The sequence below is a fragment of the Syngnathus floridae genome, chromosome 13 (assembly GCF_059516105.1).
Source record: "Syngnathus floridae isolate MCC-2025c chromosome 13, RoL_Sflo_1.0, whole genome shotgun sequence".
NCBI lineage: Eukaryota > Metazoa > Chordata > Actinopteri > Syngnathiformes > Syngnathidae > Syngnathus > Syngnathus floridae.
In genome coordinates this window covers 6,020,420-6,048,392 of record NC_142425.1, presented here as the reverse complement: position 1 = coordinate 6,048,392, position 27,973 = coordinate 6,020,420, and the positions used below count along the sequence as shown (strand labels likewise).

Below are 27,973 nucleotides of genomic sequence, written 5' to 3'. Positions count from 1 at the left end.
TGCCCTTGCTGATGCCTAGTTTAAGTTACTGTCATGTCAGATGCAAATCATACCCCATCAAGCAGTTAGTCATCAAATCTGGTTTGTCAACCCCCTTCTTTTGCTTCTATTCATGTCACAGGGTTGAAGATGCTCACAAACCTGAAGCGTGGGGATTTTTACGGTGTGGTTTCAAATTGGCAGCTGAAGAAAAAGCGTGAGCTGGGTGTCCACCTGCTTTACAGGGCCCTGCAGATATTTCTGGCAGAAGGTGAGCGACAGCTCAGGCCAGCAGATATAAGACAGTAAAAAATGAACAGAAACGATGTTTGATTGGAATTACGTTCTTATTGATTATATAAGACCAACCCCCGATGTCTCCCCCGCTGTATATAGTGCATTGGTGAAGTTTCTTACGTATAACTGGGGATGTAGCCGTGTTCCAAATTAACGAATCATGATGAAATTCATGTTAAATGAGCGTCAGACTACACAAGCGGGTTTGCATACACACTTTTGCAACGACATTGTCTCAGTTGTTTATTCTTACTCTCGCTCTGAAAAATAGTGTATTTCTTTTCACTTGAGTTATACTGTATATAGATTTAGATCCTATTAATGGTGGAAACAATTTATCACGGTCATGTTTTGTTTTATATCACAAAAAAAAAACAACACAAGGGTGTGTAGGATTTAATATCACCGTTTTGTCAAAGTTCCAATGGGATTCTATTATTCCTAGGTAAGGTGTTAATAATAATGCTGGCTTCTTTCTTTGTTCATACTGAAGTAGTAATAGGGTTGGGACAAGATGTCTTTTTCCTCATGTTAAATAAATTTGTTGGAGAAGTATCAATTCTGTTAAATTTGCTGAAAATTACTCAGGTAATTCTTTTATGACATTGATCTTTGTGTAAATATGTTTTTTTTTAATAACAGTGATTTTACTTTCTTTGTTTGAAACATCATTTGGAAATTTAATTCCCAACTAGCCATTCCATGCAGAATGTATTCTCAAGTCCTCTTAAATATTTTGAAATGTTAGCCATAGCACAATATTCAGATGATTGTTAAAAATAAATTTACATTTCTGCTTTTGAATCTGAGTTTTTAGAATTAGTTTTTGTCCCTTCACATGAAACAATTGAACATATCTGTTTCAATGAAATATTATGAAAGTAAATTGGATAGTTATATGTTTAATGTGTTTCCCTTCTTTGCTTAAATTGATATTGTGACGTATTATTGATATTGCTATTCCACCACGTGGAATAAAAACCAAAAAAAGTTGTATGAGTGCTTATGTTGTGCAGTGCTGGAATTTATGGAGTCCCTCTAGTGGTCAATGAGAGAGTCACGTAGGGATGCTCCAACTCGCCTGATTTAAGTGGTTGAGAAAATGGATCAATAGGTGGATGGATTAAAAATTTGACAAAAAAATAATCCAACACATTTTATTGGACATTATTTAATAAAATACAAGTACCATAGATTGCAACATACAATGCTGTTTTAATAAATAAGAAACAAAAAAAAATCTGTCTGTTCATGTTCACCCTTAATCAAATGAATTGGGTAATTGGAAAGCACACTCTTCAATTAATAAAATGGTGTTGGGTGCTTAGAGGCATCTTGAGGCAACTCATTAACTTCAGTTAAAAATTTCAGCTCTTTTATATCAAACGTAAATGCAATTTTTTTAAGGTCATTTTTTCCCCCCAAGTATCTCTGCATCTTCACCCCTCCTTCTCCCCCCATTCCTGCTTTGCCTTTGTTGCAAGATTCAAACCCCTCCAGCACAGCCAGTGTGATCGAGATGCAATCTGAACTTCCTGTCAGTCTGCGCAGTCCGTGTTTGCCTGTTATTGGTGGAAGGCTTGGAGCAGGGCAGGCACGGATATAAACAATAGCATCATCAGCATATCGTGACATTATTCGTTGTGAAGTCAGCTGAAATCTGGGACACAGTTGCATTCATCGTTCAGTGAGCTCTTCTATACAGTTAAACCCACCGACAGCAATGAATGTTGATTGTGACCTTTGTGGTTGGTTTTTGTAAACATCAACAAAATTGTGTCATCTTGCTTGTGGAAAAGGGTCGATGAGTCATTTCCAATGCCTGTGTGCAGATTCTGCACCTTTTATATTTTTTTCTTGCTAACTGCCTACCACAGGGTACAATCAACGGTCGATGGTTCTTCTATTAACCAAACTCACCGACAGCGTTGAATGTTCACTGGGGCAAGCACAAACCTGATGGTGACCAGGGAGATCAAGAAACGTGGGTTCAATGTTTCACACAGTTTTGCCCTACCTATTGGCCTATGCCACAATCTGCAAAAGCATGAATACCATTCTAATTCTAAACACATATCACATCAATAAGCTTACCTGACATCTAAATATATTTTTCTATGCATGTGCATATATCCTAACTTATATCCGCCACCCAAAAATAATCACTGTGGATTTTGTTTTTAAAGGAAACTGTTATGTTGATATGAATAGAAAAAAAAAGTATTTTAGAGCCTCTGCATACTCCACAATCAAGGGCTTTGCACAAAGGACTGGCTTTGCCTCACTCATTGTTCAAAGTCAGCGATGTTAATGCTGGCCTGTCATAAACTGTCACCAAGTGTTGTATGCACATAGCAACTCCTCTAACACATTCTCATTATGACACTAAGGATAGAGTCGGTGTTTAGCAAAGGGCTTCATTTCCTTTAAAATGGCAGTGGAGAGAGGAAGATGTCATTTTGAAACAACTGAGTCATGGCAGTTTTTAGGTGTGGTCTATACCGGGGGCATTCTCATGTCATCTCTTGCAATGAGCAAAATGAAACTGTTGACTCACCCAAATTACAAATCGGGCTAATTATCATGCAAACCTTCCTTTTCGGCGCTTATAGCTGCCCAGGGCCGTGCATGAAACATTTTACCGAACATTGAAATGTTGTTGCTCTTCCAGGCAATGTCAGTAGTTTGCTCATTAAAAATCATGCAACTGTCCATCAGAGGCCATCAATCAAGATGAGGCCAGCAGATAAATCTGCAATTTGGGATACTTTTAAAGATTGGATGGTTGCTGAGTTGATTAGGTAATGTGTAACAAAATACCATGCTGACACAACATTTTCAACCTTAAAGTACTTTAGATATTAATTTTATTCATGGCTGCTGTTAAAGAGTGCTGCCTAATTTCCCTGCATTTTCATCTTCTGCCTCCATGCACACAAAATCCCAATTAAAAATAAAGTGTTTGCTTTTCACTGCAAACTCTGCTCACTGGCAGACAAGGATTTGAATGACAGTGTTGGAATTGACAGAAGTGGATGAGAAGGATGTAGCTTTATAAGGTCTTCTCTGGCCGCAGGATGAGGGTGACAGGAAGAAAGATCTAGGCCATGAGAGAGGCACAGAAAGAAGGAGAGAGGGAAGGGCCCTGAGCTGACATTGTTACCCTAATGTGAATGACAAGGTCTACGCACACATCAGCCCTCAAACCAGCCTGGATGTGCGGGAGATGGATGATGGCGGATGAAGGCAAAGTCAGAGTGGGAGTGAGAAAGGAATAAGAAGAGACAGGGGGAAGTGAGGGTGGGGTTTCAGGGTGTCCAGCCTTCAAAGACCTTGGCCTTAATGGCATGGACAGCTCTGACATTTAGCTACTGAGTCATCTTTAGATAAGCGTAGGTGGTGGTTTCTTCAGGCAAATGTAAATCTTCAGGAGAAGCTTAATGACAATGTTAGTTTGAAGAGGGGAGTCCGTAAATCTGCACAGGAGACGGGAATTATTCGCACTACTTATTTAGTCCAACCTAAAGTGTTTCCCAGCATTTAGTTCTGCTTGGAGACTATAGTTAAATTCTCACAGCAGATCATTCCCCCGTGGAGTTCCCTCAACAGCAAACTAGCAAAGCAAGTCTTGCAAATTGATACCGTCAAAGTTTCCGCGATTGATACCGGTTACCTCGTTGGAACGTCCTCGTAATTCCAGACAGACAAATTCATGCAGGGATGATCAAATTACTCCAAAGTAACAAAAGGGAGTGCCTGTAGTCAGTATCAGAGTAGCATGTGAGTGTGTGCTAATATAATTTCAATACAAAGGATTTTCTTTCTTTATATATTCGAGTTCATTTTGTGGGTGATATTCTTTGTTCTACCTTTATAATGACCACAAATAGCAGGTCATGCGGGGTTGCCATGGCAGCCAGTCTACAACCAGTGGTTTTAAAGCTTGATTATAAGGTAGAATGATAGTGTTACTTTAAACGTTTGTTTCCCAATAATTAAAGCAATGGTTTTGTTGATAATTCTGTTTTTATCTTTCCATCGTTGTAGATTTGCTGTTCTAAATGCAAATTACATTTCTGATGACTGCTATAAATTTGAAGACCAGATCACGTAGATGTTTGAGATGAAAGCCCAGCTACATTTATTTGTCTCACAAGTGGGAGGACATTCCTGATGAGGGTGCTGCTGACTGCCTGCAGGTATAGACTGGCTTCCTCTGTCTGTCTGCTGATATCAAACCGATCTGTTGAGTTGCCTGACTTAATGCTCATCTGCTCACGTGCCTCTGGCCTTGTGTGTGTGTGTGTGTGTGTGTGTGTGTGTGTGTGTGTATGCATCTTGACTTCCTCAGTCTCACCACAGCTGGAATGTTGCCTTGTCTATTGGTGCCCTGCAATTACAGACATACAGACACATACAGGAAATTACAGATGAATCCCTGCTGTGAGGACAAAAGCCTCAAATAGACACATCCCTGTCTGCACAGGATAGACATTAGGGCACTAATTGGTCACTTGATTTAGTGACACCTGCACAATGTTAAGAAAGTCAAAATAGCGTATTTTACCGGACTATAAGGTGCACCTTCAATGAATGGCCCATTTTAAAACTTTGTCCTTATATGAGGCGCACTGGACTATAAGACGCACCATTAATGCATCACGTCAAATTTTTAATCCAAATCAAATCATTCTCCATTTTATCTTGTTTATTTCAACTTCAGACGCAACAAATTACTTTATAATCACAAAATAATGATCCATAGTCTTTTTGATTCATAGTCTTCAGCGGGCCACTTATGATTGATTTCATGACACAATGCTTCGGGCCAGTTTAAATTTAGGAATTTGGTCCATATATGAGGCGCATCGGACTATAAGGTGCACTGGGCTTTTGAGAAAATTTTAAGTTTTTAGGTGCGCCTTATAGTCCGGAAAATACGGTACACCAAACATACTTATATAGTGATACCTCAAGTTACAAACTTAATTCATTCTGTTACACCATTTGTAACGTGGAATGTGACTGAAATATTTTGAGTGTAGTTTGTTGTACTTTTAGGAAAAATGATTCCTTTGCTCTCCTATTTAATTTAGGCCAAAAAAAATAAATTGCATTCCTTGTTATTTACCACACAGCATTTAATATAATGTAATTTTCTCTTCCTCAAATGTAAACATTTGTTTTCACCATTACTGGGAGTAGCCTACATTAGAAAGCATGCCGACTAGCAGTGCATAATGTCATGAGAGAGGCGTGAACCTGGGAGGAAGAGGGAGAAGTGAATAATAGCCACTGGACTGCAGGAAGAGTAAGAGTACCTTGCTCTCACGTCATCCCTCCCTTCCTCTGACATACACACACCTAAAAAGCATGAGCGACTCCTCAGGGCACCAAATAATAATGTTCCTTGTCATTATCGTCACCCAGCCGAAGCACCCTCCAGTCTCCCGCACAATTCAAGCTGTGTCATTTACATTGTGTGTTAAAATGGGTGCATCAATAGATTCAGCCAAAAGCAGAGCAAGTCCTTTCCTCTCTGATTTTCGAGTGCTTTAATAACCGGCAATCAAACCCTTGAGTTGTGCCTTGTCAGGACTGGGAAGCAAAGGAGCAACACTTAGGCAAAACACAACTGATGAAAAAGTACTATCACGGTAGCCAATGGTTGCCTTGAAAAAAGTAGTTTGAATGCGATCAAAAACAATCCAGCATTTTCTGACAGGATTTCATGGATAACCTCACATTAATTCATTTTGTCAGTGGATATACAAATCAGGGGGAGGTGTACTCGGACATTGTAATTTGGGGCTTGTGCTTTTGGAGGAAGGCTGCAGGATGCTGAGGTTTGGGAGGGGCACCGGTTGGGGAGCCTGAGGGGGTTTGTGGGACATGTGGTGCAGCTGTTAAACTTGAGGAGATTGGTTGGGGCTGCTGAAAATAGACGAGGTGAAGCACGCACACTTAAGGGGCCACACTTTAACACGGCTGTTTACTTATGCAAAATTATAGTGAATTCTGCTCTGTCTGGATAATTGTTCATTGAAACTAGAAATGCAGGATCCGCTTGACTTTCGGTTAAATTACATCACTTTGCATTTGTTTGATTAGTCGACAGACATTTTTTAAAAATAAAGGTAAAGTAATTGCGTTACAATAATATGGGAGTGATAATGCAGAAGTTATATCACATTTACAGCGTTATCTTTTTACTCTATGGTCTCATACCGTAAAAGGCAATAGTGTGTGTGTGTGTGTGTGTGTGTGTGTGTGTGTGTGTGTGTGTGTGTGTGTGTGTGTGTGTGTGTGTGTGTGTGCGCAGCAAGCGACAACATACTGGTGGGGGTGGTATGCTGGCGTTAGACCGCCGACAGACCCAAGGTGCCTTCGTATGTGTGTGCGTGCCTCCATCATGTCTGGACCTGGACAGAAAACAAAAACTGATCATTTTAAAGTTGAAAATATACAAGCAGTAATAAAGCACACATGACAAATTTAAGATTTTTCTTTCATATCATTTCATCACACGTTTGTAGTGGTACTGTGTATTTAGAATTATTGGCTAATGAGTAACAAAATGAGATCAAATAACTTCAAAAATGCCCTTTATCTCCCGTTTATAAGTCACACTGTTTTTTTTTTATAAGTACAACAAGCCCACTTGCAACCTATAAACACCGTGGGTGGTCTTGAGAAACAAAGATGAAGAGCCTACTTGGGTGTACATTTGCACGTGATCCGTCTTTTTTTTTTTTTTTTGTGCACTCCTTAAAGAAGTACATCAGTTAATTTTCAGTGAGCTCAGCATGTTGGCCAGAATATCTAAAATTATGTTTTTGGCTGTTTTATTTTACAGCTTCATCACAGCCTGTCAGTGAGTGTCTACAAAATGTTCAGAAGTTGTATTGAAATGTTTGCAAACAAAACACTTGAAAGCAACACAGAGAGAGAATTTGAAACCCATAATGAAAGGGGTGTCTGCTGAGAAAGATCCAAACTTGTCTTCAATTGTAAGTAAAGCCTGGGCTCATTTGTGGCCTCTTCCAGTTGAATATAATATTTAGAAATATATTTTAAGCTACTTTGAACACAATACTTTAGGGAGTTTTTCCCCATCCCTATTCTTTGCCATAAGAATCATTTGTTTTTTGGCAAACATTCGACAGAATTTCATGTGGTGAGCGCAAGGGCTTCTTTCTAAAAACATCCCAAATTGTACAAATGCTGTGTTTAAGCATTTTTGGTTTGCCTACACAACAGTCCCGTGATCTTAAAGTACAAATTTGCATGCAGATGCTAAGGCCAATTTCAAGGCTCTCTTTTTAGCCTTATTGCAACTCTCTTTTCTTTACAGACACTAAGTCTTTTGTTATTTAAAACAGTCTACACAATGCTCTGTTGAAACCCGTGCTGCACATAAACCCTGCTGTAATAAATTAACTTGATAATTCAAAGAAATAATCTGGAAACGCAGTTGCTAAAGAAAACAGAAATCTCTCTCAAAACTGGTTGAAAGGTGGCTTGCAACAAAGGAACATGTCAGTAAAATATATTTCTTCAGAATTCCTCCCAGCCGGATCACGGAGTAGGAACAATGGCTGACCTTGGTTGGATGAAAAATTGCCTCAATTGTTCAAATTTGGCTTTGATGTTAAAATAAAGTGAGACAGGTCAGCACAGGAAGACTGGCACAGGAGAAATTACATCTTTTGTGCTCTAACGGCTGATCTCATTTCTAGTTCTTAAAACTGCAGTAAGAAAGAATTTTGTTCTATAAGCTCCCCATACAGTTAATTTCTCTTTTGATTACCGTATTTTCCGCACTATAAAGCGCACCGGATTATAAGGCGCACCTTTAATGAATGGCCCATTTTAAAACGTTGTCCATATATAAAGTGCACCGGATTATAAGGCACATAGAATAAATAACTCAACGTTGCTCAAACATTAATGCAATCACAATATACTAACACTCGAAATAGTGAAAACAGTAACAATATATCAATAACTCAACGTTGCTCAAATGTTAATATCACACAACACACAAAATAAACACGTAAAGTTTACTTTAATAAATTAGTCCTCATCCACGAATCCATATTGGTCCATATATAAGGCGCACTGGATTATAAAACGCACTGTTGGCTTTTGAGAAAATTGGAAGTTTTTAGGTGCACCTTATAGTGCAAAAAATACGGTACTAAAAATGGACAAAAGTTAATGTACATTTGAAGAGTGTTAGTAAGTCTTTAGTTACTGGTAGCCTACCGAAGCCAATACTGGAGAATCGCCATCTTTTGGTGGTCACTTTGTTTAAGGGTATGCTATTTTGCCAGCGCTCAAGTTGCACAACAAATTCCCTGGATGCTGAAAGATTATTTTGGGCTATCCCAAAGAAATGTTTCACTCCTATGACAGCAGGGTCAGACCGGCAATAACCCTGCTTGAAATCATCAATAAACTTTTTAATCACAGGGCTTACAAGTTATCAAGTGTGAGAATGAGCTAAGGAAAACAAACATGATGACAGTCAGTCTTGATGGATTGATGCATTCTGTGGAAAGTAACCACTTTGGGGGCTTGGAATATAATTTAACAGTTGACACGTGATTCAGACGTATGGGTAGAAATACTATATGAGTTCTTGAGTCAAAACTAAATGAAGGTTCTGTTTTTTTTTTTTAGTTTTTATTATAAATCCATTTAGGCCAGAGCTTCAGAGCTTGTTTACATTATTTACCCCATTATGTTAAATGAGCCCACAGACTTTAGTAGTTTATCTGCAAACTCTATCTGTGTTTTGAACCATATTGTGGTAAAAGCCTGTAGCGCAAGACCACCCAGAACTACTATCTTGCCAAATTTACAAAATCATCACAAGACTTACATTAATTATATCCATCCTCTGGGTGTGTCTCTTTGCTTAAAATATTTGAGCCACCATTACTTTTGAAGATAATTTGGGGGTGGACATGTTCAAATACTACAAAGACAGTTTTACAAAGGTTGCAAATACAAACGCACTGTAAATTAAAAGTCCCAGCACTTTGTCGACCAATTGCACACGATCTATAATTTTGAAACATTGTGAAATCCTAATGAAGTTTGATAGAAGTTACGGCAAAAATGATCCTGCCGTATTTTTATCACATAGTGATAGTGATGGCCTTAAGAAGTTGCACTAGTAGACTTGTAAATGGCCACATCCTTGCCATTTTATGGCAGAAAATACCCGTCTCAAGTCAAGAAAAGCCTGCTATGGCATTTGTGTACACTATACACTGCGGCTCTCGAAGCCAACGCCCTAAGTTACATAAAGCTGGAAGGCAACATAGATTCACATGCTGGCGTGGCACTTTGCCATCATTAATAAAATCTGGACGTAAACATTAAGGCAAAACTATGGTGGGCTCATGTTTACAATAATGCCACTCAAGCTCATTGTAAATGAGGCAATAAAGACATGAAGACAGAGTAAGCGTTCACTCAGAGCTTTGATCTTGTGCCCACCCGTTCCTGGGATTGTTCTTTTTTTTGTGAAAAGCATTTGGAGTCCACCTAAAAATGAGGACACCCAGAAGCAACTGATAATCAGTAGAGCAACATAGACTCACAGCATCTAACTTAAAATGGAAAAGGCTCCCACAATAAATGTCCATTATCCCTGTCCACTCGTTTCCTCATAATGTTTCCAATGTGCTATCCGCCACAGATCAATGGCTTAATCGTGCTCCTGTTGTATTTTGGCCGCGATGCTATTGAAAGCTATTTGCAGCAAATAGGCAGGCTAATGACCCTGAGCTGATGCTCTGTGTTTGGCAGAGAGCTCCGATCAAGCGAGGGTAAGTAAACTCGTACGTTCTCTAGGGGCCATGCTCATGAGGGAATGAGAACACAAGCTATGGTTCATCATCTACTTAGTAACTTGGAAATTTGACCTGCTAGTACAATGATTATTGCAGGACAGCTCTAATTAAATAAATGATTCTAGTCGCAACCAAATGTTGACACTTATGATCCTCTGTCGTAGCTTAAGTTGACAATAATATACGGGTATTTTAGCTTTATTATTTCCCCTATTAGAGTATATTTGGAATTCTTTTTTTCTTGCTTGAATATTGACATCATGTTGCTGTGTGTGGACGCTGATGTGAAGCGGCTTGAGAGGTCGCTTCGATTCCGATCAAGTCTAACTACCTCTGACTACTTTGGCATGCTTGCAAATATTTAAGCCTGTGAATATTAAAAAAAAAAAAAAAAAAAAAACGGGGAGGGGGGAGTGTCTACAAGAATACGGACCCAAGAGCACCGTGCATTCGTGTGTGCATAAGCGTTTTAGTGTGTGTTGGTAATCCCAGCACCGGCAGACTAATGATAGGTCTTATCGACACCCAGCAGTCAATGTGAGCCTTTGTCTCCTCTCAGGAGGCTTGACGGAAAGCCTGGGGGGGGCCCTGGCTCTGAGTCTTTTCATTCTTTCAGCCAGTGATAAAAATGAATGTTAAAATGGCCACTGTTTTAATGCTTCATCAGCACAAAGCATCCCAGTTTCTTCTTGGGAAAAAAGTGGCAGACAGGGTAGTTCATAGAATAATAATCAAAAGATTTGCTCAAAGTGTCAAGGTTTGGATGTTCAGGCAGAAGTGTATATTTACATACACCCACACACAAGGCTTGGGGGAAAATAGCAATTTTGGTAATCAATGACTTCATTTGAGGAGCAATTTAGTTATTTTTAGAAGCTTTTTTTTGCACATTAATCCCAGGGACAAGGGTTTTATTCAACAAATAAAATATAACAATATAGCAGTCAGGTTGAATGTAGAGCTGCAGCTTTTGAATATTTCACATGCAGGTATCCTACCTTTACCTTGGGACACCAAATAACTTGCTATGGTTATTTTACGGTTATTTACAGTTATAACCTTGCACTGAGCAAACACATGTGATTGCTCATGCATTGATGAACAATAAATCTCAACAGATTGAATTCCTTTTAAATAACATCACCAAGTCAATAACATATAATATAACATAATATATATAATATAGTGAAGTTGTTTCCTTTCATGTACATCCAGCTAGTGTTTAATGCTTTGTAGTGAACTCGTGAATCAAATACTAATATCCACCCACTCCTTGAAGCGTTTTGAAGCGACTGCCATGATAGAGTATTTTCGGTGGTGCATGCAGATGTAACACCACTGTTAAGACTTGTCCATCAGATTTATCATTTATAGCTGATTTGAGAGTCATGTTTGTGCCCCTTGCCGATATAAAGCATCGCCCATCTTCCGCTCACCCCTTTGGCGCGAGCGTGAAACGGACAATGACTCGCTGTGTCTCGTTGCGCTGCATTGAATCAATCGGACTTGACTGAGTGACTCACTTGGCTGTCACTTCCCGTAAGCGTCTTTTGAAATATGACACCATGTGACAACGTGTGGCATTGAGCTCTCATGCCTGTGCATGCAAAAAGAAACCCACCCTACTTCTTTTCGGCCAGCAGGTTTAGAGAGAGTTGGACACCCCTCAAAGAGCAAAATGAAAAGACACTCAAGAGGAAATGAGTCGTGGGTGGGTGGTTTGAATGCTCTACTTTTTTCCTTTTTTCTTCGTCCCTCCCTGGCTTCACGTGCCTCATTTCAGCCACTCCTAGAACAAAAAGGAGGGTATGTAATTGTAAATGTCACTACATTTGTTCTAGTTTGTTTATACGCGGTGCATCCATCAATTTGGATGAAAGGAAGAGGTGGCACAGTCCAAATTCTTCATGAGGTATGAGGATGTGTGTAAAAAAAAAACAAAGGTCACATCAAGCAGTCATGGGACCTCTGACCTCTTGTTTCCTGTTTTTGAAAAGGCTGTCTTTGGTGGCCACAGGAGATGGAAAAAAAACCTGGACCAATGCGAAGGCAACAGTCCAGGCGACAGGAACAAAAATGATGAAAACAGAAAGATGGCACGCATGTGTGTGGGCAACCAAACTGAGGGAGACCATGAAGCTGTGACTGCTGAAGAAAGAAGGAACAGAAGGGAGGTGTAACAAGGGAAAAAAAGAGCAGCAAAAGACTGAAAATAACCACTGAGCAGTATTGCTTTCATACGAAAAGCATTATGATGAGATGAGCATATTTTATACGGTAGAAAGGTTTACAACTGAAATGGTCGTTTTGGTGATGTATGGTAGTTTTTAACAGTTTGTGGTCTTATCATTCTTGGCAAAATGTGATTGTACCGGAACTTGGATACCAAAATATTTGAGGCGCATATGCCTATAACATGATACAAACTCGAATGAAATCTGCAGTGTTTATTTCAGTGCCCTAAACGATAAAAGCTTGGACGGTGAGGCAGTCATCAAAGTTGGTAACCAGAGTGCGTTGTCATGACAAAAGGTTAAAAGCAGCAGAATGTTTGCAGAAAATAAGAAAATGCCGGAGTTGACGGAAAAGATGTAGCAAGTGAATCAGGCAGGAGTTCAAGTCTTCACCTGCTTGCTTCAACTGTTACTCAACACCAGGTACATATAAATATACACAAAACAAACGCAAAGAGCAGAGATCCCCGTTCTGGGACCGAGCCGACTGAGGCAAATTGTAGGAAAGGGCTCCAGAAGACACACCAACCTGAACAATGTGTAAGCCTAGGGCAAAGTGAGTTCTCTTACCTCTCTTTCATCATGGTTGTCTTTTCCTTGTCATGTTCGTCTTTGGGGGCGTCCCTTCTTCCCCCCTCCATGTTGGAGGCATTTGGAGCTTCTTTTTTTTTTCTTTCTTCTTCCTCTTATGGCAGCCCTGTACATGACCTGAACGGAAAAAGAGCAAAGAAGCAAAACGAGGGATGAAGTCAGCTCATAATAACTTTATCACTAACTGTAGAGAAAAATTAAATACACTTCTATTTAATCAGTCAATCTCACTACAGTGTGTTAAAAAAATGTATGAACAAGATAAGCGCAGATGGTGGTAGTTCATGACCTACGGCGGAATGTGCCTCCATAAAATCCAGAGTATATTTACTTTTATGTTTTGTATTATATCCCTGTTTTTAGTCACTTTTTTAAGGTAGATGATAAAGATATAAAATGCTGTTTGAGGAGAGGGATAAAGTTTGCTCAGTGTAACAACCAATGAGGTTCAAGTTAAGGTCAGCTATGGCACATTAGCAAAATAGCAGTCACGACACAATATACAGTACAGTGAGTACTTCTATTTGAAATACGTCTGCCCCATTGCCAGTCACAATTTGTAAAGCTGTGTTGACTTGCTACTCTCTGCACAGTGCTGCATACTTCATCTTCTTGCTATCATCATTAACAATTGTCCCACTGGGACGAATGTTTATCGTCGTGCCACACGCTCATAAACTGACAGGGCTTGTGTGTGCGTACAAGCATGCATAAATAGTATGTGTTCAGGCTGTATACAAGACCTCTGAATGAATTTGCTTACAGCTGTGACAGCTGCCACCACGATCACACACACGTTCACAAGCGTGTCTTCTCATTTGTTTCATACAGCTGTACAGATAACACATAAAGGTTACGCAAATTGTGTATAATGGCCAGTAGACAATGTAGCGTTCCCATTCATTCACCCGCTCACACTATCGGCAGCTTTGCCAATTTATGTTGGGGAAAAAAAAAAACGGAAGAAAATAAACAAGTGACTTGCACTGATGGTCCTCTTTATTCCTGTGAACAAAACAGATAGCCTCGCTCGTCTCCTCATTCATTTTCAAGATAAAACCTCCTCAGTCACACTCGTTTTCCAGCTCCAACCGCCCCCCATAACCCGCACCGCACCAGTCGGTTGGAGACCCGCCCAAAAAGCCACAGCCAGGCAGAAACACTGATCCTTTGTTCGAAACCCCCAAACCCACCCACAACACCCCCACTCCACTTCTTTTCTGCAAGCCCTTTACCATGCTATGGATGATGCTGTTCAGCAGTGACAAAGACATGTCTCAATACGAACACCATTATGAAGTGAGAGATGGAGTGCTGGTATGGAAGCTGGGGTTAGTTGGGCAGAAACAAACAAAAATGCAGATATCCTATATACAGTATAGATAGATAGATAACCAAGTAATGAGAATACAACAGGTTCTTTATGTGCACTTGGGCACAGATGGTATGGCAAGTCACATCATGAACCCTAATTAATCAACACACATATTCATCAAACGTCTTTAGCTTTTTTTTCAGTAGTTGGTGTCTGTGCACCCTCTCAAAATCTACACGTATGTGTCGTAGCCGCCTGCAGTAACAGACGCAGACGGAACACGACAGACAACGTGTGTGTGAAGTGCTTGTGTGCGTGTGTACGTGTGTGCAAGTCCCAGTGATGCAGCTCTGCCTTGATCTAGACTCCCACCTCCCTTGGACTCCCCCGCTGTGCATCCTTCATTAATCAATAGGACAGATGAAGACAGACTTCTGCTTGGATGCGAGGAAAAACAATAGATGGCGTGTGTGAGTGTGAATGTAAAGGAGGCTGAATCGTCCTCAGGGAGAACCTGGCAGACATGATGCAAGGCTTCAAGGCTTCCTGCCCACACAAAGATCATTCACACTGGATTTGCTTTCTTGTACCAGCCGAAAAAACAGACTGAATTTGATAGATGATTTGCATACATTATATGTCTCTAAGCGTGTGTGTAACAACCCAAACCTACTGAAACGGCTTCACTCCAAAAGATGAGGCGGGGGATAAAATGCTTTGATCAGGTGTGAATTTCACCCGTCCAACTGTGCAAGCACATAAAACAGTAATGGCTTGTTCCGACTGCTGTCAGTCTACACTCTTAAAAATATTAATAATAATAATTGAGTTAAAAAAAAAATGGAAATTGTGATAAATCTTAATTTACGGTTGAATTATTTGTGGGTATATATGTGTAGGTGGCATACTACATTATGCTTCTAACTAATGTTGACATTTGCTTTACATTTGCCAGTGGAAGACTATTGGTTGGACAATTACTTTTGATGTAACCTTTGATTTTAATCACATGGTCCAGTGTATTTAAAGTTTTTGTTAATGACCTCAGTAAATCAATTTCAAGGCTTTACGTGAAATTTGCAGGACATGATTGTGTAGTCTGCTATTTCCTGGTCTTTTGAAGCAATCGAACCCTATCACATAGTATACGACACTACAGTAGATGACTATATACTGGATGTAGTTGTGTTTTGACTATTGTGTTTACACTGAATTCCATGCCGGTTAGTTGGACTGGGTTAGCTAGCCCCATTGACTTAAATATGAGGGTAGCCTTATTCTGCTGGCTGCTGTCTGCACTTATTTGTCAACAGCTATTTTCATTTCGAGGAGGGATACACTAATGAATGATGACTAATTGATGAATAATTCATGTAATTATCAAAACATATGTATTTAATCATCTGTGCTTTGGCAGAGAATGTTTGTTCTTTTGGGAAGTTTGGGAAGACAGAAATGGTGGTATTTTGCTGCCATCAGACTCGTATTGACGTGGTACAACCAATCTGTCTGTTTACACTGAAGTACTTTGGCAGATATCCAATACACATCTAATTTTTATCTACAATTGGAGGTAGCATGAAATCGTCCTGACCATTATAAAAAAAACACAGGAGAATAAATTTTAAGTATTTGTGTTCTCTTTACACTCCGATGACTCCCAGTACTAAAACTGTTGAGGAAAAATATCTGAATTGTGTCATTCTCATGTTATCTCAGAGACCAATTTAAGAACAATAAAACTGTGAATATTGAGGTTAATAGCACTAACCCAGTCTCTTGTAAATATGTATTACCGCTACCAGTTCCCTATCATTAAACCAATTTGATGAAAATTACAAAGCAACCTAGACATGAAATCCTGTGTTCGTTCTTCACCCGAGATGCCCTTAATGTTGCAGCTCATTGTGTACTGTGACATTGTACCCATGCCTGACACCCAGACAAAGGAACCAATGCGGGCCTCGAGGGGGCAGATGACAAACACTCCTAAACCATGGCCAGACATAATCCCCCCCCCCCCCTCCCATCAAAGCCCACAACAAACGCACAGTGGAGGGGGGCCTATTCAGAGCATATTAGGGAGGTGAAGGAGGCTAGGCACTGGGGGACCCTCCCCACATGGCTCTCCTAATCATCTGAGACAACTCCAGAGGCAGACCGTTACCAAATTCCCGCCTCAAACCATTTGCCGTCGCAAGACTCCCCCCTTTTTTTTTTCACCCCACCCAACATATGACCCAGACACATCCAGTGCTTACAAGGGTGGGCGGCCATGAAGTGGAGAAGCTGATGAGCAGTCGCTTGGGAAATGTAGCATAATTGTCCGCCTTCTTTGGCCAAATTAAACAAACTCGACTGAATTCAAGTACCCATAAGTCTAATGACCCCCTTGTCATTTTAGCAAACGGGCACGTTCCATAGAGCGCACCATTGATGCAGAATGATGAGCGAGACCCTGTTGTCTCATTATATTGTCTTCAATTAGGTAGGAGATGATGAGAGACAATGAGAGAAGCACTGGTAATCATGAGGCTTCCCGATTCACGCTGGGAAACAGAACTTCATTACGCGCGATGGTCCCGCATCGACGATAAAAACCCAAATATGTATGGGTTCATTCATGGGAGGTTTTTTAGCATAAAAGGCTCAGAAAGTGGAAAAACTGAAAATCTCACTGAGGGTTCTGAAACAAAGGCTAACTAAAGATATCTGCCAGAGTAATTATGTGTGCTCTCTTCATTTTAAATGACCTGAATTCTTATCCTTGGGCTTTATTTTAGGTATAATTTGTAGGTAAGGTGTAACAGACTAGTTTTGGCTTTGGCACACAAAAGTCAAACGAGTGGGACAACTGAAGATTGTCATCTTTCCTATTGTGTTATGACTACAAAAATGAAGAGATCACCTAATTTCATACTACAAGTCCAGCTCACTTCAGCCTGTTGAGGTATGAAGTGGTGTTACATTAAAAACATGCGCTGACAAACTCTACGAATAGAAATTTTACAAGAAGGAGTCAGGGTATTTTTAGAAACAGATACTTAGAGTGGAAGAAGAGACAAGTGCTTGAGTGAACTTCTAGGGAGGAATTTGCTGACATGAAGTGAAGCGATGATGTCTTTTCATCTTCACCGCCGCATAAATGTTGTACAAGCTTAGTTTGAGAGGAAAAAGCTCAGACGGTGCCGATGTCAGCTCAAGAAAAGTTGAGAGCACAGAAGAGGGTTCATCTGAGAAATGACTATGAACCGACATCTCGCTGGCTTTGTGGCAGACCTCCTCATTTAATGACCATCTGACAGCTAGACTATCATAAAAGTGAAAATGTTCTCTACTCAACCTGGTAGCTGTATTGTCCAATTCCAGCCCTCCAAATTTACACCTTTGATTACAGTACGAGCTAATCTGGGATGAGAACGCACTCCAGCCTCAACGCTTTGTCAAAAACTAAGAGGAATTTATTGTTTATTATTAAAGTGAAGTATACATTCTTTAGATAGGCCAAAATGAAGGTTTTGAGAAAGAGCTCCATTTATTTCTTCCCATTCATCCAACTGGGATTATTAGATCCCCGTTCATCCCCCTCAGGTGTTTTTCTGATAAAATGCTGCTCACTTTTGCTTTTGTACATTTGTAAACCAGTGTGCCAATAAGGGTTGGTCATCCAGTCAAGTTGCCTTGGGGCTCAATCACCGTTGCCATTAGGGCTTTGCTTTCTAATCTGATTCCACCAAGCAGGGTGTGATTATCCATGCCAACCTTTGATTTGTTTTCAATATGTCCTTGTTTTCACTCGTTTTCAGCAATCACAGGTGGTCCTCAGTGTGCTCTTACAGTAAAAGAGTGTATCAAGAATGTTCTTTTTGTAACACAATCAACCTGAGGACAACTGAGTTATGGGTTTATATCTATCCCCTTTTTATGTCCGCTTTGATCAAGTCACATGTATTGATTGTTTCCTAATACATATGCTGACAACAACAACTGTCAATTAGGAAGGCGGTTTTCAAATTTAGGAACAGATTTTTCTTGGGGGAAGAAGGCTGTAATGTGAACTGTGATTGTTTCTTTCTTCGTTATGGCTTTATGTGTATAGTACTATGCTGATCCAGATAAGGATTATTGGGCATTTTCACTCAATGATGAGTAAATTACAATAACGTGAAACTGCCAATGTGGAGTAAATATATGTGACTGACAAATACATTTGAAGGTACTTGCGAGTACATTTGAATGTATTTGCAAATATGTTCCAACATACTTGTAGTTTAAAAGCTAAAAACAAAAATGTTTTCCCATAATACCACAGGGTATTGACTTGCACATCCGCAAGTTAAAACAATGCTAATTTCTTGATAATAAATTAAAGTAAACATTATTTACTCCTAATTTTTATATATTAGCTTTTTCATTTATTATTAAGTCTGCAGTGCATTTTTTTCCAAAATGCCATGAGGTATGCGCATGCGCAAATCAACACCCCTTGGCATTATGAGAAAAAATACATATTAGAAATTATGCACTGCAGACATAATAACAAATGATAAATATAAAAAAAACATTGCTTTTTTTGTATGTGCAAGCCATACCTCGTGGCATTGTGTGAATTTTTTTACCATTTAGCCTACGAGTACTTTCAAACGTGTTTGCAAATTCATTTGAAACAATTTCCTCCACATTAGCAGTTTTATGCATTCGTAGTGAACAGAGAGGGACATGAATGCTTTAACCACAGGCTAAATGTTAAATGTGTTCATCAAGCTGTATGGTGCTGCCATGTTCCTCCATGCATGGTGCAACAGTGTAGAGCAGCGAGCATCTGCCTTGTCTCCCTGCCCCAGATGGTAGCGGCAAATATGAAGATTAGTTCATTAACCTCACTGTGCTTTAACCAGTGGGCCATGCAGAGGGCTTGCTCCTTCCACGTCTTCTTGAAATTTATTAACACTTATTAATAGCGGAAGGAAACTTTCACTAATGGCCTAAGGTGATTTGCGCTGTTGTTATCAAACACTGAGGTAATTATACGTGACATGCTTCTGATTAGCACTCTTGTGATTATTGGACCATTTAAAGTCATCATTTTTTTTGCTCCGTTCTGGAAAGGGGTAGAATGGAATCAATTTTCCAGAACAGAAAACATTATAGAAGAGGAAAAAAAGTATTATGGGAAACAAGGGGCAAATTAACAAAAAATAAATTGCATTTAAAAAGAGTGAAAAGGATCTGTTTTTATCGTCTCGTGCTCACAGTGTGAGAAATGAACTTGTAATGTTTGTGTGTGGGCGCTGAAGGCATTGAGGGTTTGCACCTGGAGGAAGGAGGAGCTTGTGAGAGTCAAAGGTCATCTTGCGGGCTAAACAGGAATGAGGTGCTCCCTCTCGGTGCAAGGAGCAAGCGACTCTCGTGGTGGGTTCACACAACGCGAGCCTTTCACACCCCTGCCTTGCATTTCCGCCTTTACCATTTTTATTTTCTGAAGGGTTGCAGTAATCCGTAGCCGGCCCAATTATCCCCCCTCCATTCTTGTTCCTTTCGTCCGTTTTCTCCCCTTGGATGGAGATTCAAAAACAATTAACCTCTTCACTGCTGGGGACTTTTCCCAGGAAAGGGCACGGTGGTAATTGAATGACTCTGCACTGACCATGACTTCACCCCTTCACGCATAAATCTGGTTATTGAAAATCCTAATCTGTGTCTTTGTGATTGTCCAAAGTCATTAACATGGAGGTTGTACCATCACACTAGGAAGGCGCTATTTGACTGCAAGGAGGATTTAACCGGACTGTTTGCATCTGACCTACTTAAACTGAGTGTTTGCATAATTTGTGTTGTTCTGTGCAATTCTGTTACATTTTTCGTACCAAGTCACGGACCTTTTTTTCTCCTCCACCATAGCTGGTTTGCGTTGGACTATTTCACACCAAGTGTCTATAAGTTGTAAGAGCATCCCCCACATCCTTAGCCTTCAATAAAATGTTCTCTTTTCCCCCTTAGTTATGGAGGGGCCTCCTATTCATCTCCAGGTAGAAAGCCTCAAAGTGTAGGAGGGAAGAACAGCTTGTTGCACCCATTGAACTTTTTATTACTTCCCCCTTCAAAGGGTGGTGGCGGAAGGAGAGATATCCTCAATCTCCTTGACGCCATGACACACGTCAGTTCTCAGCAAACACATATAAACAAGAGCATTGAGACTGGACCCCTGTGCATATTTTTCTACACTTGTCACATGAGACAAGATTACGCTGTTTTGGAAGCTGAGGCTAGAAATAATCCTCGAACAAACATGTTTACCAAAACTGTCAATGTTTGGCTTAACAGCGTCAATGTTTTTTTGACAGCTGAACGAGAGACCTGAATAACATGCTTTTTTTTTCTGGGTTGTGGATCTTGTTATACATAGATCTAACTGCCAATGTAAAACTAGTTTTCTATGAAATATCCAGTCTCATTATCACACAAATGCGGCAGGGTGATGTAATCCCGAACCAATACTTCAAGATGTCTGGCCTTCTCTAAAGGAAGATGTTCTTGAAGAAGAATAAGTCAAAACGAAAGTGGTCTCATGCATTTTTATCAATGACCTGCTGTAATTAGTGTTTCCTTCTGTCTGACTTCAGAAACAACTTTCAGCCCCCAGCTGAAAGCCCCCAAGCCCCCTGAGTAAAGTTGAAGTGCGCCAGTCAGCAACTGTGTCTTATTATAAAATAATTAAAATATAGACAATTAATCAATTTAAAAAAACCTTCTCTTCAAAGTCTAAAGTTTCATCTGTCCAGTATCTACAAACATAGAAGGCAATAGAATGATCTTATATTTTAACCTATTGAGCAAAAAAAAAAAAAAAAAAAAAAAACAGCACAATAACTCCAGGTTTCATGTCGAAACGTGTTTGATAAAACATGCATACACACACATGCACTCACACGTGGAAGGAACTCTTTGATGTTTCCTTGTGAATGTCTGCTGAAGCTGTGTGAGTCACCCATCCTCCAATCTCAAATTTTTGTACAGTGGACCCCTGCATATTCACGGTTCGGCAATCCATAATACCTATTCACATATTTCTTTTATTAGTAACCTATCTTCCCTTATACACACAAAAAAAATTGCGATTTGTGGCAAAAATAGTCAATAAATTATTAATTTCTTAATGTGGCAAAATATTGTCATGGCATGGTATAGTAGTGTTTCTTTAATCTAGAGAGCAATTGGTTACTGTCAGGTGTAAGCTAGCAAAAGAAAACATCAAGCAAACTTCTGTGGTGGAAGGTGGAAGTCCACCTACACACACGCTCACTTGCTCCACTTCCAGCCCCCAACTTGCTCATCCAATCACAAATCTAACAGTGGCAGTGTGAGATGACAAGTCAGAGAGAATAGATAAGATGGCGTCCATCGTGTTTGCAATGGCTGCTTTTGCGCATGACATTATCGCCATGCTGGGAATCCGTAATAACATTAAACAGTCTTAATTTTACACAACTTCGGCCTATGGAGACACCGCACTTCCCAACAGCTCAGTAGTACTTGCAGTATCGATGTAACACTTTGTTGTTAATTTTTTATTGTTTTACACCACATTGCACTGCTACCGTAATTCCTAATTTGAATTGTTGACATATATGTACGTACAGGCACTGAACATTGCCCATATGCCATCTTAGCTGTAAACTAAGTTTCCTGGACAGTATTTTTATGCGTACAGATGTTTGAATATATTTGTGTTTGGAATGTTGTTAAAGGTTTTGGAATCATAGGTTGTGATTTGTTTTATGATTTCAACTGTTAGCGTATAAAGAATTTTAGGGGAGCATCAATTATTTACAAAAATTTGCTCTTCGGGCTCAGTCGCTGTTCCCAATGAAGAGCAGGAGTTCTCTGTTGCGGTAGTGTATAAACTGCATACCGCTGCCACTCGAGACACAACTCTTAACAACATATGGGCCTGGAACTGTCGGCAGACATATGAATAATAGAACCCCGCCTCCCAAAAAAAAAAAAAAAAATCGCCTTTTTTTTCTGGTGAACTGAAACATCTCTTGATCATTATGTCTCGCTTCCAGGTGTCTGCTGGTTGGAGCGACTGTAGGTGGTAGTTAGATTGAGGCTGGTGGTGGCGGTAGAGGGTGGGGGGTTGCACGCCAACAAAGCGGGAATAAAAGCGTCGCCTACATACCACCAACATCAAGGAAGGGAGGGGGCGAGAAGGGTGCGGGGAAAGAAAAAAGTAGGTTCATAAAAATTTGATAAGAAGATCTTCAGCTAAGTGACATTCTGTGTTTCTTTCCTCTTTTTCATACATCAGTTCCCCTTCTTTGTAGCTCTTCAGTGCCGCCTGGAGAATAGGGTAGACAGATTTTATAGGTCCTAATTAAAGCCATATGACGCCTTTTCCAACATCAAATGGCGCTGGTCCTGCATGCCATTCCCTGTTATTGTGCAGAACAAATGCACAATCACAAGGACCCCATTTTTAGTCTAGACTTTAAAGTGTACACCGTTTCTACATCCCCCACCGCACAGAGCCGTGACCCCACCAATTTCAAATCGATAAAGAGGTTCTGCGAGTGACATGACCTCTTAAGGGTGCGGTGGTTGTGGGGATGGAGAGGGGGGGGGGGGGGCAATGTTGCACGGTTGAAAAATGGACTGAAGTCTGTTCTTGCTGAGAATGTATCTCACATTTTTTAGCTCCATTGGAAAAGTCTATTTTTTAATTTTTTTATAGCGCTATTTACTGAGGTAGCCAAGTGCTTTGGACCTGACAAACGAGGTTCTGGACTGTCCACCCCTGAGGGTGGAAGTGAAGTGCAGCCCTGTTTATAGAGTCCTTTAAGAGTTCTTTTTTTTTTTTCCTCTGGCCTGGCCACCCCAGCCCCCCTCCCTAATTGTCCTCATTGAGCCTTGTGGAGCGGGTGCACAGGCAGCCAGCCAGACGGCCAGGCTTGGGTCATCGGGTTTACCGCGTGCTTTTTATCTATATTTCATGCTATGGCGCTGTGCAGACAGCTGACCCCCACCCATGCATGTATCACAAAGGGGGGAAAAAACTCATGTGGGTGCACAAAGAGAGGTGACATGACAAGCACATGTGCAAATCACATACCACGTTGCAAATTTTGAACTGCATTTCGTAATGTTTAATTTCTCTTTGTGCTCACGCGTCCGCGCAAAAAGTACCACATTTGCAATAAAAACGCTTGAGCAAGCCTTTAAATTGCTGACACTGTTTTGTTAAATTAATTTCTCGATAGCAGAAATCAGAAATGAAAGTAGATCAACATGTTCTACTTACGATTCATTTCAGCAACTTATGGGCGTTTATGTCTCGCCCCCGTGCGTCTCCGGCCGTCTGCTTGCGGAAAAAAGTCTTTCCTTCTTCGGCAGTGAGAGTCATGTGCACATCTTCATAAGATGTTTTTTTTTCCCTATTCTTTTCTTTTCTTTTTTTTTTTCAAGCACAAATTGTCACTGCACATACCGTAGATGCTTGTCGTCCGATTTGGCCGGTGTCAAGTCTGCAATGATGCCTGGGCTGGTCGCTATTGAGCGCTGCGAGGAGAAGCAACATATAGAAAGGCGTCATGTGAGCAGGAGGGGGCGTGCGCCATTGGCCAAGCGCGCACACTGCGACCAAGCTGGGCCGTGTTCCATTGGACCAGGACTCTAACCGAGGCGCCTCCTCACTTGGCTGTGCACCACAATAGGAGTGCGCCTCTTCCGTTCGTCGTTTTCGTCAGCGGCGGCGGGGAAGGGGGGAAAGGGGGGCACTGGTGCGCGCTCTCAAAATCAAAGAGAGTTAAAATGTTTTTGGAGGACGCATATTTTAACTGTTCTCGCCACCTCATCCCTAGCTGCCAACCTGATTAGTTTGGTTGGACAATAGTGGTGATGAAAGGAATTATTGCAACTATTTATAAATCACACAAAGCCGAAACCATTATAAGGGAGTACGCAAGAACACATTTTATTATTTGTCTTCTTGAATTGGCCATTTTGTATTTTTATTAATTTGGTGTCATCATTTTTGTATTTTAAAAGAACCCTCAGGACACGTTTAACATTGGAGTTATTCTATATAAACTATTGCAACAATAACAATATTGTCAAATAGTATTTTTTATTTTTCACATAAGATGCCAAGCAATCACAACAGTAGCTTTTGAGTTCAATGAAACTAATTGACGCTATAAAATCACGCATAGGTTGGATAGACTTAAACCAAGCGTCCTAATTTATGTTTGATGCTAATGAAGTCTGAAGCCATTTATTATTTAAAAGGCACGGAGCTAATTGAAAGGCACAAGCAATCGCCAAGGAGATGCCTTGATGTTCTCCAGATAAACAAAGAGATCATTATTTTACATGCACTGTATATTTTGTTCTCATCCTTCATGGTTTCGACACAGTTGGACTACACAAAAGACAATGATGGAACATCTTCTCATGAGCTCCATTTGGTTCTCTACAGTGTGGAGGCTGAGGAACTCAAGGTTCTGTATGAGTGGGAAATAGAGCGCAAGTAATCTGGAGTGCACATCTTGCCGCCCTCCCCTGCTCCGGCTGCGGCATTAAATCAATATTCCGCAAAGCTTTCTCTTGTTTTCACATTCACTTGACTGCTGCCAAGATGCGCTGCAAGGGTCGGCCGCCGCTCCCTGATTTTTGTGGCACTTGCAACCCCCCCACCATAATGACCTCTCCTACCTCTTTTTTTGACTTTGTGGGACGGTTACTGCGATAGCTTCAAGGCAAGGTGCCTGTTCCGTTTGTCTCAAATCCTTAACGGGAAGTGGCAGGAATAAGGAAATACGCTATGGTGACACAGAATATAACGTCAGCGACACCCCTCCACTGTTGTGAGAGAACGCTTAATAAACGCTTGAGGAACATGTTCACGTCAGTTCATTAAATACAACGTAACCATTTAGCAAAATGATTATGACACTTATAGGAATATTCTCAGCTTTGAAATTTTTTGACTTGATGGCATGTTTTTGAGTGGCCGTTTTTCTTTTTAACCAAACAGGCACTTTTCAAGATTTAAAAAGCCTACCGTGGTACATCACCCTGTTGCAAGCTACTGGATATGCATTCATACACACATGCGCTCCTTCGCACTCCATCGTTATGAAAGCAAAAGCCTGCCTCTGCAAAATGGGTCAAACATACCGCAGTCGCTCCATCTCAGCAAATGCATTGTGTCTGTGTAATTGTGCGAGTGGTGGGCATGCGCATGTGTGATTGCACATCAAAGGCAAGAATTCAATATTAAAACACGCCGAGTCTTCGCCGAACGAACCGGGGTTTGAGAACGTCAAAACGTTTACTGTTTTGAAAGGGGGGGGTGTCTTTGTAAATCTGCACTACATGGTTCTCCCCTAAGGATAAAATGGCAGTCGATAATACCTTTAAACAGCCAAGAAGATGTTCACCCTGGGAAAAAAAAACTCCAGTAGCGTCATATTTCTTGTACCGCATTGCGTCGCGCGCCCTAGACATCCACCAGACATTTGAAGGCACTGGATTTGCCCCAAACCCTGAACTGTTATTCACCCTTGGTTCTTACGAGAAGATACACACTGAGGCTCCTAGGTAGACACGTACACACCCACAGATATTTACTCACTGAATTCAATCCGTGGGGTTCAAAGCTGTGCCACTCAAAGTGGGAAGAAAGCTGCATGCCGCCCGTCGTCTTCCAGAGCCATCACTGTGTGGCGTTAATCTGTTTCATGTTCCATCCCTATATTTAGAATCGTGTTTTGTGAACACTTGGCTTATAATTCTCTGAGACGAAAGAAACCTTCCGGAGCCGTTAACTAGCTACAAGAGTCGTGGAGATTTTCAGTTGCACATTCCAACAAACACCTGTTCTGGCCTTTGTTAGGGCTAAGAAAAGAAAATGGCTTATTGTGAATGAAGATGATGCAATGTGTCCATGAGAGATGATGTGATGATCTGGTTGATTGTTCATAAACTGCTTTCCTTTTCTTTCTAATTCTGCTTTGATCAAAAAGAGCTTTGTCCAGGTTATCCAAGGCTTAAATAAAGGTGCGAGAGAAATAATTGGCCTTAATATGTCCTTTTTGAGCCCTGATCCGTGTGAAAATGGGGATTTGATCCTTCTGAAAGCTGCTCCCTTCATCCTCTGCACATATACACATGGACACAAAGATATCCTATGAGGTTCAAAAACGTGTCCCTTCGGCAGTAAACGCTACAAGCTTTGTGAGCAGTAACAGGCCACATTGGGAGCCCGCATGGCATCTGCCTCCCAGCTTCTGGAGCCAAGGCATGGGGCCAAGGGAGGGGGGCCTGGAGCCCAGATAAGCTCTTCCTCCCCTGGTCACCACCACGCCACAGGGACCGGACAAGCCTGGAGCCTCAGCTGAGCACAACCGATAATATCCACATGAGTATGAGTATGGGTGGTCGGCCGGGTGCATGAGCGTGAGAAGCTCGTTTCAAGTGGTGTGTGTCTGCCTTGGGTAGGAGCATGCGTGGATGCACAAGCTTGCATGCTGCTCTCATATTTAACGGCTAAAGCAAAATGGCCCTTCCCAATCATAATAAGTCATACAGCTTGTGTTCTCACAGATTTCCTCACAGGAAACCAGATTGGTGTGGCACCAAGCCAATGAAGACAAAATGTTTACCTCTGCATGTGTAATCAAGAACTTAACTCTGTTATTTTATATGGCCCATGCCAAATATTTGCATCATAAATGTATACATGTTTTCTCTAGAAGGAATTACTAGCACTTTTTAAGCACATTCACTACTTTATTTTTTTCCATCTTATGATTAATTGCAACACTGCTTGCACCCTTTTATGTTTCTCTAATTCATTGTTTAATGTCGTACTTTGTCAGATGACAAAAAACTAGCCAGCGTTTTTGCGCAGCAGCTCTGACCTTATTATCTTAACTTGTCATGTTGCAACACTCATTTACTTGTCATGCTGAGAGTCACCACATAATGAGGCAGTGAGGCAAATTATTATTTTTTCAACGTTTCAAATAATCGTACATTGAAAGGAAGATGAACAAATCACTTTTTAGTCAAATGTGCGTTTGGTGTTTTCATTTAATTGGAAAATTGTGAATCTCTTTCAGATGATTGCCAGTTGTTAATACGTTTAAAAAGACCAGAGTAAGATAGAAAAATATGACACAGGAGCTTTTGAAAAGATGACTGGCGGTAAATTCAACAAGAAGAGTTCGATTAGCGCTAAATGCACTAATTATAAAATTCACAAACACCGATGGCTACACATAGACAATTTAATGAGATTGAATTAAAAAAAAAAAAAAACATCTGAAGATAATTATATTCGTGAAAAATCAACACTCTTAGAGTGATATCAAGCTGTGCAGTATGTGTGAACATTTGTTTGGTTCAATTGTGCTGATTAGAGCAATACAATTTGCTAATAATAAAAGCAGCAGAGAGTCAACACATTTAGGTGTAAAAATGTCATTTATCTTATGTGTATCTTCAGTGTCAATCCAAATTGAGAATGTTTGCTTTTGTTGTGAGGGGCAAAAAAAAAAGCTCGAGAGATCTGTCTTATTTTAAAAGCCCACATCAACTCCAATTCCAGTATATTTTCTGATTCTCAGACATCATATTGGCCAGGTGACTTTATTTGCTCAGACTTCTGAAAAGCCCTACGTGATGAA

The 27,973-nt window shown here is 40.5% G+C and overlaps 1 protein-coding gene and 1 long non-coding RNA gene across 7 annotated transcripts in view; one reads left to right on the top strand and one right to left on the bottom strand.

Moving 5' to 3' along the window:
• The window catches only part of ankle1 (ankyrin repeat and LEM domain containing 1), a 73,491-nt gene that overhangs the window by 5,246 nt on the left and 40,272 nt on the right, over nt 1–27,973 (top strand). For 2 of the 6 annotated variants that reach the window (XM_088394363.1, XM_088394365.1), the window contains exon 9: nt 122–1,268. In XM_088394363.1, coding sequence (XP_088250489.1) covers nt 122–288 — 167 coding nt within the window. In that variant the 3' untranslated portion in view covers nt 289–1,268. Of the gene's footprint in view, nt 1–121; nt 1,269–4,323; nt 4,476–4,627; nt 5,360–7,132; nt 7,552–27,973 lie in introns of those variants that run through there. The other 4 variants (XR_015862165.1, XR_015862164.1, XR_015862166.1 and 1 more) reach the window with 4 other exon arrangements.
• On the bottom strand, nt 1,061–23,746 carry LOC148388314 (uncharacterized). Its single transcript, XR_015862168.1, has 4 exons — nt 23,584–23,746; nt 12,947–13,084; nt 6,614–6,698; nt 1,061–4,666 (listed from the first exon to the last, which is right to left on the bottom strand). It is a non-coding gene; the product is annotated as an uncharacterized LOC148388314 (long non-coding RNA).